This window comes from Thalassophryne amazonica, chromosome 1 (genome assembly GCF_902500255.1).
Source record: "Thalassophryne amazonica chromosome 1, fThaAma1.1, whole genome shotgun sequence".
NCBI classification, from domain to species: Eukaryota; Metazoa; Chordata; class Actinopteri; order Batrachoidiformes; family Batrachoididae; genus Thalassophryne; species Thalassophryne amazonica.
Window position 1 is genome coordinate 60,689,953 of NC_047103.1, and position 14,370 is coordinate 60,704,322.

General features: G+C 40.3%; 1 protein-coding gene across 1 annotated transcript in view; it reads right to left on the minus strand.

The window, feature by feature from the left end:
- Positions 1 to 4,582: 4,582 nt before the first annotated feature.
- Positions 4,583 to 14,370, minus strand: part of mettl4 (methyltransferase like 4) — a 76,678-nt gene continuing 66,890 nt past the window's right edge. The window contains exon 8 of the mRNA XM_034170927.1: positions 4,583 to 5,275. Within this exon, the coding sequence (XP_034026818.1) occupies positions 5,064 to 5,275 (212 nt within the window). The 3' untranslated portion in view covers positions 4,583 to 5,063. The remainder of the gene's footprint in view (positions 5,276 to 14,370) is intronic.

Below are 14,370 nucleotides of genomic sequence, written 5' to 3' on the forward strand. Positions count from 1 at the left end.
AAGACCTTTCTAATTTTAGAGTTATTGCATAAATGCAATAAAGCAGTCCTACATATTTGTTTAATATGCGCTTTGAATGACATATCCTGATCAAAAATGACTCAAAGATTTCTCACAGTGTTACTAGAGGTCAGGGTAATGCCATCCAGAGTAAGGATCTGATTAGACACCATGTTTCTAAGATTTGTGGGGCCAAGTACAATAACTTCAGTTTTATCTGAGTTTAAAAGCAGGAAATTAGAGGTCATCCATGTCTTTATGTCTGTAAGACAATCCTGCAGTTTAGCTAATTGGTGTGTGTCCTCTGGCTTCATGGATAGATAAAGCTGGGTATCATCTGCGTAACAATGAAAATTTAAGCAATACCGTCTAATAATACTGCCTAAGGGAAGCATGTATAAAGTGAATAAAATTGGTCCTAGCACAGAACCTTGTGGAACTCCATAATTAACTTTAGTCTGTGAAGAAGATTCCCCATTTACATGAACAAATTGTAATCTATTAGACAAATATGATTCAAACCACCGCAGCGCAGTGCCTTTAATACCTATGGCATGCTCTAATCTCTGTAATAAAATTTTATGGTCAACAGTATCAAAAGCAGCACTGAGGTCTAACAGAACAAGCACAGAGATGAGTCCACTGTCCGAGGCCATAAGAAGATAATTTGTAACCTTCACTAATGCTGTTTCTGTACTATGATGAATTCTAAAACCTGACTGAAACTCTTCAAATAGACCATTCCTCTGCAGATGATCAGTTAGCTGTTTTACAGCTACCCTTTCAAGAATTTTTGAGAGAAAAGGAAGGTTGGAGATTGGCCTATAATTAGCTAAGATAGCTGGGTCAAGTGATGGCTTTTTAAGTAATGGTTTAATTACTGCCACCTTAAAAGCCTGTGGTACATAGCCAACTAACAAAGATAGATTGATCATATTTAAGATCGAAGCATTAAATAATGGTAGGGCTTCCTTGAGCAGCCTGGTAGGAATGGGGTCTAATAAACATGTTGATGGTTTGGATGAAGTAACTAATGAAAATAACTCAGACAGGACAATCGGAGAGAAAGAGTCTAACCAAATACCGGCATCACTGAAAGCAGCCAAAGATAACGATATGTCTTTGGGATGGTTATGAGTAATTTTTTCTCTAATAGTTAAAATTTTGTTAGCAAAGAAAGTCATGAAGTCATTACTAGTTAAAGTTAATGGAATACTCAGCTCAATAGAGCTCTGACTCTTTGTCAGCCTGGCTACAGTGCTGAAAAGAAACCTGGGGTTGTTCTTATTTTCTTCAATTAGTGATGAGTAGAAAGATGTCCTAGCTTTACGGAGGGCTTTTTTATAGAGCAACAGACTCTTTTTCCAGGCTAAGTGAAGATCTTCTAAATTAGTGAGACGCCATTTCCTCTCCAACTTACGGGTTATCTGCTTTAAGCTATGAGTTTGTGAGTTATACCACGGAGTCAGGCACTTCTGATTTAAAGCTCTCTTTTTCAGAGGAGCTACAGCATCCAAAGTTGTCTTCAATGAGGATGTAAACTATTGACGAGATACTCTATCTCACTTACAGAGTTTAGGTAGCTACTCTGCACTGTGTTGGTATATGCATTAGAGAACATAAAGAAGGAATCATATCCTTAAACCTAGTTACAGCGCTTTCTGAAAGACTTCTAGTGTAATGAAACTTATTCCCCACTGCTGGGTAGTCCATCAGAGTAAATGTAAATGTTATTAAGAAATGATCAGACAGAAGGGAGTTTTCAGGGAATACTGTTAAGTCTTCTATTTCCATACCATAAGTCAGAACAAGATCTAAGATATGATTAAAGTGGTGGGTGGACTCATTTACATTTCGAGCAAAGCCAATTGAGTCTAATAATAGATTAAATGCAGTGTTGAGGCTGTCATTCTCAGCATCTGTGTGGATGTCAAAATCGGCCACTATAATTATCTTATCTGAGCTAAGCACTAAGTCAGACAAAATGTCTGAAAATTCACAGAGAAACTCACAGTAACGACCAGGTGGACGATAGATAATAACAAATAAAACTGGTTTTTGGGACTTCCAATTTGGATGGACAAGACTAAGAGTCAAGCTTTCAAATGAATTAAAGCTCTGTCTGGGTTTTTGATTAATTAATAAGCTGGAATGGAAGATTGCTGCTAATCCTCCGCCTCGGCCCATGCTACGAGCATTCTGACAGTTGGTGTGACTCGGGGGTGTTGACTCATTTAAACTAACATATTCATCCTGCTGTAACCAGGTTTCTGTAAGGCAGAATAAATCAATATGTTGATCAATTATTATATCATTTACCAACAGGGACTTAGAAGAGAGAGACCTAATGTTTAATAGACCACATTTAACTGTTTTAGTCTGTGGTGCAGTTGAAGGTGCTATATTATTTTTTCTTTTTGAATTTTTATGCTTAAATAGATTTTTGCTGGTTATTGGTGGTCTGGGAGCAGACACCGTCTCTACGGGGATGGGGTAATGAGGGGATGGCAGGGGGAGAGAAGCTGCAGAGAGGTGTGTAAGACTACAACTCTGCTTCCTGGTCCCAACCCTGGATAGTCACGGTTTGGAGGATTTAAGAAAATTGGCCAGATTTCTAGAAATGAGAGCTGCTCCATCCAAAGTGGGATGGATGCCGTCTCTCCTAACAAGACCAGGTTTTCCCCAGAAGCTTTGCCAATTATCTATGAAGCCCACCTCGTTTTTTGGACACCACTCAGACAGCCAGCAATTCAAGGAGACCATGCGGCTAAACATGTCACTCCCGGTCCGATTGGGGAGGGGCCCAGAGAAAACTACAGAGTCCGACATTGTTTTTGCAAAGTTACACACCGATTCAATGTTAATTTTAGTGACCTCCGATTGGCGTAACCGGGTGTCATTACTGCCGACGTGAATTACAATCTTACCAAATTTAGCTTTAGCCTTAGCCAGCAGTTTCAAATTTCCTTCAATGTCGCCTGCTCTGGCCCCCGGAAGACAATTGACTATGGTTGCTGGTGTCGCTAACTTCACATTTCTCAAAACAGAGTCGCCAATAACCAGAGTTTGTTCCTCGGCGGGTGTGTCGCCGAGTGGGGAAAAACGGTTTAGAAATTGTGAACGGGTTGGCGGTGTACACGGGCTTCTGTTTTAAGAACTAACGCTTCCCCTCTCACAGTCACCCAGTCGGCCTGCTTTCCCCGGCTGCTCGGGATCTGCCACAGGGAACTAACGGCGGCTAAGCTACCTTGGTCCGCACCGACTACAGGGGCCTGGCTAGCTGTAGAATTTTCCACGGTGCGGAGCCGAGTCTCCAATTCGCCCAGCCTGGTCTCCAATGCTATGAATAAGCTACACTTATTACAAGTACCATTACTGCTAAAGGAGGTCCGAGGAATACTAAACATTCCACACCCAGAGCAGAAAAGTGCGGGAGAGACAGGAGAAGCCGCCATGCTAAATCGGCTAAGAGCTAGTAGCTGCGCTAAGCTAGCGGATTCCTAAAAAACACGCAAGTGAATAATGTGTAAATAATTTAGAGGTGATTCAGCAGAAGGAGTGCTTTAGTTAAGGCACGTGAAGATTACACTGTGAAACAAATCGTTATCTAGTTAACTAGATCAATCTAACTGCGCAGATTAAACAGCTAACAGATACAGCAAAACACCGCTGTGCTCCGGAACAGGAAGTGATACAATACCGCAGTGAGAGCCAACCACCAGAATTTGCAACAAAAAAAAAAAAAAAATTATTTTTCATGTTGTCATTATGGGGTGTTGTGAGTAGAATTTTGGGGGAAAAATTTATTTACTCCATCATGGAATAAGGCTGTAATAGCAAAATGTGGGAAATGTGAAGCGCTGTGAATACTTTCTGGATGCACCGTAGTGTTTTGAACATTGACTAACATGTTTAGCTTGTCAATATATGCATTTTTACATGTACTGTACAAAAACAATACACATTACTCAGTCAAAATAACTAGACGTTTAAATTTAGAAAATCTATTTCTGAACGACTTGATTATCACAGACGCCTTCCTCCTAAACTATAAAGGAACAGAACATTATCAGCTGAAGCACTCGTGTGCTTCTGAACCTTCACCAGGGCAGATCTGCTGCTGTGAGACGGCGATGACAACAAGGTAACATGTAAATGATCCCGCTGAAGCCACACTTCTGGCTTCATTAGCTGTGATGTGGACTCTGCTGCAGTGATCATAACTCATTCTCACCTGCCTCAAAGACAGCCCTGCTCGTCTGCACACCACCGTCCAGGTCGCTTCCTCCTCGACATCACAGACTCATTAGAGAGGCCCACCCATCAGCAAAGGGGGTGGGGGAGTTAAGAGCAACGCTGAGGGTTTTAGCTGGGAGAGAGGAAAGAGTCACTTTGTGTTTTCAGTGACAACACAGAAAATTCATGTCTATCCCGTATTATCCAAAGAACAGTGTAAATTCAGTGGGTGGTCTCTTTTTGCAATAACGGTAATTAGTCTGGTTATAATCATATCTATACACAAATACACATAATATACAATGTGAAAGTGAAGCGCTCATGCAGTAATATCACAGTGTCTTTGGAGTGAATGATATTCTATTTATTATTATTAAGCAAACAAAAATACATTCAATATGAATCTGTTTCTGTCACACTGGGACCTGCAAAACACTACATTTTGCAGTACAGTTCAAAGAAGTATAAAATATGTAAAAATAGCAATACTTTGATCATCATCAAGACACACATACTGCCAAAAAAAAAAAAAAAAATACTCAAAGGGGGAAGAAAAACTTTGAGCTGTTTATGTGATCGCACTGTGATGTCAGGTTCAAAACATCTCTCCAACAAAAATGCACTTTCATCTCACCTAACTGCATCATCAGCCTGGCAAGTTACAACCTCGAGAATGCACCCAGACCCAGAAAATAAATCAAAGGTCCTGCATGCGTGCAAAGAACAGATCAAAAAGGTAGAGGGAATATTTCTGACTGAATGTGTGAAAAGACAAGTTCAAATGGTGATGTGACAGGCGTCAACAAGCAGGTGCTGAAGGTCATTCATTAGGTTATGGTGGGAGGCGATGCCTTCCCAGGTGTCTCCGCATCTTCACCTTCAGGAATGGCTGCATAATCATCTAAGAGGTTCAAAGTGAAATAGCTTGTTTGCTGTAATTTCAGCACCTCATTGCCCCAACTGGTCCATCCAGGTTGTAGATTTCTCGCAAACAGCTCCAAGCATTTTGAATTGGCTCCAACGTAAGGCTTCAACACCTCTATGAAAATGACAAGAAAAAACAGGGAAAATGAATGGCGGGTCAGATGTGCATCTGCTTCCATGATACTTGGGCACAACAGTTGTGGTCAAAGTCCAGCTAATCACTAATAGCAGATAAGCTTTTCATGCAACTTTTGAAAACCACTAGTGGTCCAATTAGCTACAGCCTGACCAATATATTGGTTGGCTGATGATATTAGCTGACAAGAGCCTTTCACAAACATATTGGTAAATTAGATCAGTGTTATTTTTGCCAATATGTGAAGTTTTTTTTTTTATTTTACTGAATAAACAATGCAGAAAAACACTTTCAATTTATTCTTAATGTACTGTCTTTATATAGCGCCAAATTATAACAATGTTGCCTCAAGGCACTTCACAGGGTAAAGTCTAACCTTACCAACCCCCTGAGCAAGCACACAGGCGACAGTTGTAAGGAAAATCTCAGTGTGCTCAATGCACAGTTTGTCCAACAGAGGGCACTCCAACTGCATCATTTACAATGCTGTCAAGCACAGCTGGATCCCCATCACCCATTCGTCACATTAGCAACAAGAAACAAAGGCAAAGCAACCAGATCGCATTAATTTTCAATCAGGCTGGGCATTTAACAGCAACATGAGACAAGTGGGCATTATGTTACCAGCTAGGAGGGGTCAAAAGAGATGAGAAGTTTATCTTATGCAAATGCAAAGCAATGCGAGATGGCAACTGCCAATCCAAGTTGGTAAATGTTGGTGATAATTATTTATAATAAAGTTCATGTTTAAATTGTAACACATCAAGCCTCAATTGCCATTTTTAATGTATATATCGGGAGATACAGTACCAGTTGAAAGTTAAGACAAATGGATCTTTGGCTTTTTGCCTCTGTACACCATCATAATAGAATAAGATGTGTGTTTAAACTTAACAGTCTAAACTGTCATGTCTATCAAATTTTTTTTTTTGCTTCCTAATATCCATATTGTATCAACACCACACTAAAATCATACGTTTGTTCCTGACTGCTCCTGAGTGCTTCGACACAAATCCTGTCAGTGAAATTGACATGAAGTCAAGCCAAAAATGCATTATATTTATATTATTAATTATATTATTAAATGTATTTTACATGTGCATTTTTATTTGCTAATATTTCTTATATGTTTAATACTTTCTGTATTGTGAACAAACTTTGTGTTGAATGGAAACTACTGTTTAATTGAATTTGTTCACTTGATTACTTATGTACATCTTGATCAACATGCAATCTTGGCACACAAAACCTTTTTGGGAACCTCCATGTTTATGCTACAACATACTAAAATTGTTTAGTACTTTTTGAGACCAAAACGAAAAAGCCAAGCTTAGCGGTTAATGATATTGGTACCTTCAGCTAAATCACAGTTAACCTTTCAGTTTGCCAATCAGATAAGTACTCAGTAAGCTGTGCCCACCACTGGGTAACAGGCTCAGGTAATACTAGAAACCTTGCAGCTTTACCACAGAACAGATTTTCTACTTGGAGACTGGCAGTGACCTTGAGTCTATAACTGATGATATCCCAGCACACCTTGACAGAACTCACTGGCTCTGGCTCGTGCCACATTGTCTGCTCGTTTGGATGCCTCAAAGTGTGGACACTCAACTCAAGCCAACACCCGTGTAGTTAAGGAGCTCAATCGCTATGATCCCCGAAACAAATCCTGCCTCCCGTTTTAACTGGTCTTACGGACATCAGCGAGACAGAGTCAGACAGGTCGAAAGGCCAAACATGCACCTCTCCAGCTAATTCAAAACCCCTATCTGTGACTCAGGCTCTCATAGTTGAACAGAGATAAAACGTCTAATTATACTCTTAACTCTTTGAGACAAGACAGTCAAAGAAAAAATCTGAAAGAAAGCCCAGTATAAAAGGACTGTTTTATTCATATCCGGAGAAGTAATGAAACGGGATTTATCATTTCTCCTACTTGCAATCCTTGTTTGCTTCACTTGTTTCTTTTGTGTCTTTGTCACTCCCAGACACGACACAAGAAATGGCTGCGAGGAAAATCAGCACAGTGTAAAATCGATTGAGATAAATTCAAGGACTTTTTTCCTCATATCTGAAGCAACATCATTCTCTGATGATGGCAACATATCTGTTTAAGGATTGTTTGACACACAGCTAACGCTCTGCCGTGTATTTAGTTTGTGTGTAATGTTCTGTTTGTGTATAATACAACCCCTGGCAAAAATTATGTAATCACCGGCCTCAGAGGATGTTCATTCAGTTGTTTAATTTTGTAGAAAAAAAGCAGATCACAGACATGACACAAAACTAAAGTCATTTCAAATGGCAACTTTCTGGCTTTAAGAAACACTATAAGAAATCAAGAAAAAAAGATAGTGGCAGTCAGTAACGGTTACTTTTTTAGACCAAGCAGAGGAAAAAAAATATGGAATCACTCAATTCTGAGGAAAAAATTATGGAATCACCCTGTAAAATTTTCATCCCCCAAATTAACACCTGCATCAAATCAGATCTGCTCATTGACATTGACCCTATGCCATGACATTGACCCTATGTGTCTTTTTGCAAGGAATATTTTTGCAGTTTTTGCTCTATGGCAAGATGCATTATCATCTTGAAAAATGATTTCATCACCCCCAAACATCCTTTCAATTGTCCAAAATATCAACATAAACTTGTGCATTTATTGATGATGTAATGACAGCCATCTCCCCAGTGCCTTTACCTGACATGCAGCCCCATATCATCAATGACTGTGGAAATTTACATGTTCTCTTCAGGCAGTCATCTTTATAAATCTCATTGGAAAGGCACCAAACAAAAGTTCCAGCATCATCACCTTGCCCAATGCAGATTCGAGATTCATCACTGAATATGACTTTCATCCAGTCATCCACAGTCCACAATTGCTTTTCCTTAGCCCATTGTAACCTTGTTTTTTTCTGTTTAGGTGTTAATGATGGCTTTTCGTTTAGCTTTTTCTGTATGTAAATCCCATTTCCTTTAGGCGGTTTCTTACAGTTCGGTCACAGACGTCGACTCCAGTTTCCTCCCATTCATTCCTCATTTGTTTTGTTGTACATTTTCGATTTTTGAGACATACTGCTTTAAGGTTTTCTGTCTTGACGCTTTGATGTCTTCCTTGGTCTACCAGTATGTTTGCCTTTAACAACCTTCCCATGTTGTTTGTATTTGGTCCAGAGTTTAGACACAGCTGACTGTGAACAACCAACATCTTTTGCAACATTGCGTGATGATTTACTCTCTTTTAAGAGTTTGATAATCCTCTCCTTTGTTTCAATTGACATCTCTCGTGTTGGAGCCATGATTCATGTCAGTCCACTTGGTGGCAACAGCTCTCCAAGGTGTGTTCACATCCTTTTTAGATGCAGACTAACGAGCAGATCTGATATGATGCAGGTGTTAGTTTTGGGGATGAAAATTTACAGGGTGATTCCATAATTTTTTCCTCAGAATTGAGTGAGTCCATATTTTTTTTCCTCTGCTTGGTCTAAAAAAGTAACCGTTACTGACTGCCACAATCTTTTTTCTTGATTTCTTATAGTGTTTCTTAAGCCAGAAAGTTGCCATTGAAATGACTTTAGTTTTGTGTCATGTCTGTGATCTGCTTTTTTTCTACAAAATTAAACAACTGAATGAACATCCTCCGAGGCCGGTGATTCCATAATTTTTGCCAGGGGTTGTAACCATGCACAGTTACCAACTGAGCACTATTCTTAATGACTTCCTCCCACATAATAATAATAATACAGTCTGAAATGTGCCACACTACAGCCCCTCCTGTAAAATAGTCTCACCAAATCACTCACTATCTCAAGGAAGTGCCATCAGCTGGCTGGAAAAAGTCCTGCAAAATTTACAATCCATTTTTTCAGGGCCCTGCATGGTCAATCTATCATGCACAGTCTACAGCACAAGGGATGTGTCCAACCCCACTTCACGTAATCTGGGTGCACAGTTGGTGCAGAGCCGAAAGGGGGTGACATTGACTCAATTAGTCAATGGGTGTGTTTTGGGTATAACATTAACTAAATCAATCAGAGTTTCACCTGTCACTGCCTTCAGGAAAAAGGTACACCAGGAAGTGGTGCAATGCCATTTAGATGGCAGAGTGTGAAGTGAGAAAAGAGGTTTTTGTGCAGAAAGCATCAAAGCATGCAAACAAGAGCTCCGTGAGGTGCAGCATTTCACAACTTTTTCTTCCAGAGTGCAAATTACCCTTGTTTTTTTTTTGTTTTGTTTTTTTTTTTTGGGGGGGGGGGGGGACTTTGGGGGTTGTTCCATAAGGGCCCCTTCACACATGACACGAAGTTGGGCAAAAGAAGCAGGAACCGGCCGAAAAAGAGAAAAAAACAACAACAAAAACGATTTGGCCTTTCAATTCAGTTTTACTATAGTTTGATGCACCACTGGGCATCCCTGTGTGTACAAGCAGAATGTATGCAGGTCCTGAGCTGGCCCATATTTAGTGAAGGTTATCTATGAATAGAAGAAAAAAATGTGATCACTCAGGGCAAAATTATGGAATGTCAACATATGATTCCAAATTCCAGGATGTTGAGAAAACTCTCCCACCCCCTGCATGCCACACTGATGTCCTGTCAGGGCACCTTCAGCAAAAGCCTGAGGCCCCTGAGGTGCTCCACCTGTGGCAATCAGACTGTATAACTCCTCCCACTTCTGGAGAATGAATACATAATGATCAGAGTTTTTCATTTACTCAGAGCTATGTGCAATGCTGTCAACATCTTGTGCAAGTGCACAGGAAATTTTGCTGAGTAAAATTTACTCAGCAGGGATAACATTTGATCCCAGTCTAAATAGAGTAAAAAACAATATTGTAGAGTGAAATTAGCTCTACCGCTGATTGAACGACCCCCCCGCCCCACCTTGCCTCCACTGCGCATGCGTCATTTCAGAGCACAGCTGCTCTGTGGGCGAACTGTCTTCGCCAAAAGCGATCAAATGAATTAATGGGATTATTAACCATCAAAATTTCCTGTGTGTCTTCCGGCAATTTTGTATAAACATGCTGTACTCACTGTTCTCAGTGTTAACAAAAAAGAAAAAAAGCAATCTTTAATGTTTCGGCACTCTGGCAAAACAATTTCCTTCGGGATTAAGAAAATTCTTCTTATTCTAATTTAAGAGATCTTTTCTCCTGCTTTTTCCTGATTTTTCTCCTGCATTTGTTGCATCTGATTCTCACCTTTCTTACTCTTTTCAACTTTGTAACTACACATATGCACCTCAGCCTTCTCCTTCTGTTACATTTAAACTCATATCCTGCATTCCCTTCCAAAGGTGGGACGAAGTCACTGTCAAGTCATTCTCAAGTCATGAATCTGCAAGTCTCAAGTCACCTTGCAAACAATTGGTGGTCATCATGACTTGAGACTTGACTTGGAACTTGACGTGAGAATTGTGACTTGCTGATTCATGACTTGAGAGTGACTTGTTGGTGACTTCGTCCAACCTCTGCCTCAACCCAATACTCTACACCACTGCTAGTCATACCACTGGTTTATAAATATGGTGTTTAATCTTGGTCCCAGAATACACTCTCTGGATTATTTCTGCACCCAGTTTTTCATCTCCAACTACAGTAGTGTTCAGAATAATAGTAGTGCTATGTGACTAAAAAGATTAATCCAGGTTTTGAGTATATTTCTTATTGTTACATGGGAAACAAGGTACCAGTAGATTCAGTAGATTCTCACAAATCCAACAAGACCAAGCATTCATGATATGCACACTCTTAAGGCTATGAAATTGGGCTATTAGTTAAAAAAAGTAGAAAAGGGGTGTTCACAATAATAGTAGCATCTGCTGTTGACGCTACAAACTCAAAACTATTATGTTCAAACTGCTTTTTTAGCAATCCTGTGAATCACTAAACTAGTATTTAGTTGTATAACCACAGTTTTTCATGATTTCTTCACATCTGCGAGGCATTAATTTTGTTGGTTTGGAACCAAGATTTTGCTTGTTTACTAGTGTGCTTGGGGTCATTGTCTTGTTGAAACACCCATTTCAAGGGCATGTCCTCTTCAGCATAAGGCAACATGACCTCTTCAAGTATTTTGACAATCCAAACTGATCCATGATACCTGGTATGCAATATATAGGCCCAACACCATAGTAGGAGAAACATGCCCATATCATGATGCTTGCACCACCATGCTTCACTGTCTTCACTGTGAACTGTGGCTTGAATTCAGAGTTTGGTGGTTGTCTCACAAACTGTCTGCGGCTCTTGGACCCCAAAAAACAATTTTACTCTCATCAGTCCACAAAATATTCCTCCATTTCTCTTTAGGCCAGTTGATGTGTTCTTTGGCAAATTGTAACCTCTTCTGCACGTCTTTTATTTAACAGAGGGACTCTGCGGGGAATTCTTGCAAATACATTAGCTTCACACAGGCATCTTCTAACTGTCACAGCACTTACAGGTAACTCCAGACTGTCTTTGATCATCCTGGAGCTGATCAATGGGTGAGCCTTTCCCATTTTGGTTATTCTTCTATCCATTTTGATGGTTGTTTTCCGTTTTCTTCCACGCGTCTGTTTTGATGAACAGCCTATAATTTTTTTGCACCTGCGTATACGTTTTCCCCTCTCCAATCAACTTTTTAATCAAACTACGCTGTTCTTCTGAACAATGTCTTGAACGTCCCATTTTCCTCAGGCTTTCAAAGAGAAAAGCATGTTCAACAGGTGCTGGCTTCATCCGTAAATAGGGGACACCTGATTCACACCTGTTTGTTCCACAAAATTGACGAACTCACTGACTGAATGCCACACTACTATTATTGTGAACAACCCTTTTCTACTTTTTTTTACTAATACCCCAATTTCATAGCCTTAAGAGTGTGCATATCATGAATGATTGGTCTTGTTGGATTTGTGAGAATCTACTGAATCTACTGGTACCTTGTTTCCCATGTAACAATAAGAAATATACTCAAAACCTGGATTAATCTTTTTAGTCACATAGCACTACTATTATTCTGAACACTACTGTACGTCCGCTACTATAGATATTTAAATGTTTTCACTCTTCTGAATACTTCTGTCCACAAGATAACATTGCCTATCATTGCGGCGACGAATTAAACCTTCAAGTTTGACTGAACTCGAAGCGAGACTACCTGAAATCCTAACTTCAAGCTTGATGAAATTTCAGTCAGTAGACAGTCTTGTGGATAGCCTGAATTTAGTGCTAAAAACCACACTTGATAAGATTGCGCCTCCTCTATTAAAGCCACGCCTTCCCAAAGCACAGACACCTTGGTTCAACAGTTATTTGCGTGACCTTAGGCAGAAGGCTAGAGGGTTGGAACGGAAATGGCGTAGTTCCAAACTAGAGGTGTTTCACCTTGCATGGCGTGAAGCTATTTTAGATTATAAGCATGCTTTATTGGCTACGAAGCAGGCGTATTATTCTGAATTGATCAACAAAAACAAGCATAACTCAAAGTTCTTGTTTGATACGGTGGCATTTCTTATTCATGGACAGCCACCTGTTGGTCGTTCTCCTTTTTCAGCACAGGACTTTCTGGACTATTTTGAAAAGAAAATAGAAGATATTATGTTGAGCACATCTCAGCATACTTTGGTCCAGTCATTGTATTCAGCTACTGAGCTGGGGACTACCACTGAGGTGCTGCCTAGAATCACAGAATTTAACAGTATCTCACAAGGTGTGCTGACGAAACTCGTGATGCCTACTAGAAGCACAACTTGCTTATTTGATCCTATACCAACAAAATTGTTTAAGGATGTTTGGCCGGTTCTTGGGCCGACTGTGCTGTTAACCTTTCTTTAAACTCTGGATCTGTTCCAAATTGTTTTAAATCTGCCGTGGTTAACCACTACTCAAGAAATCTAATCTTGATCCTGGTGTACTGAAAAATTATAGGCCGATATCAAATCTATCATTCTGCTCTAAAATTCTGGAAAAGGTGGTTTCACGGCAGCTTGTGGACTATCTTACTGAGAATGACCTTTTTGAGCCACTGCAGTCTGCTTTTAGAAGACATCACTCCACAGAAACAGCACTTATTAAAGTAGTTAATGATCTGCGAGCAATGGACTCGGATACTACTACAGCATTGGTGTTGTTGGATCTCAGTGCTGCGTTTGACACAGTTGATCATCATATTCTACTTGATAGGCTAGAAAACTGTTTCGGGATTACTGGAACTGCTCTTGCGTGGCTGACGTCTTATCTGTCTGGCCGTTCCCACTGTGTTTTGTGCAATGACACTACCTCTGACTTTAAGGGCATGAAGTTCGGGGTTCCGCAGGGATCCGTTCTGGGTCCCCTGCTTTTTTCCCTGTATATGGCACCCCTTGGGAACATTATGCGGCGTTTCGGGGTTGCTTTTCATTGTTATGCTGATGATACTCAGTTGTATATGCCGATAGCTGCTGGAAATCCTGTCCACATAAAATCTTTACAGGACTGTCTCGCAGCAGTGAGAAGTTGGATGTCTAGCAACTTTCTACTTTTGAACTCTGATAAGACTGAAATGATGGTTCTTGGTCCAGCAAGACATTGGCATCAATTTGATCAGCTGGCGCTTAGCCTAGGTTCATGTGTTATACATCATACTGACAAAGTGAGGAACCTTAGGGAAATTACAAGGACTGCTTTCTTTCATCTGAGAAATATAGCGAAGATATGCCCCATCCTGTCTATGGCTGATGCTGAGACTCTGATTCATGCGTTTGTCTCTTCTAGATTGGATTATTGTAATGCTTTATTTTCTGGCCTGTCGCAGTCTAGCATTCGAGGACTTGGTACAGAATGCTGCTGCCAGACTTTTGACACAAAGTAGAAGGTTTGACCACATTACTCCCATTCTGGCATCCCTTCATTGGCTACCGGTCTCTGCCAGATCGGATTTTAAAGTTTTATTGTTGGTTTATAAAATTGTTCATGCACTGGCACCTTCCTACCTGGCGGACTTGGTTAAGCCCTACGTACCTGCGAGGCCCTTGCGTTCGCAGGGCACAGGGCTTCTGTGTGTTCCGAGGATGAACAAAAAGTCTGTGGGGTATAGAGCCTT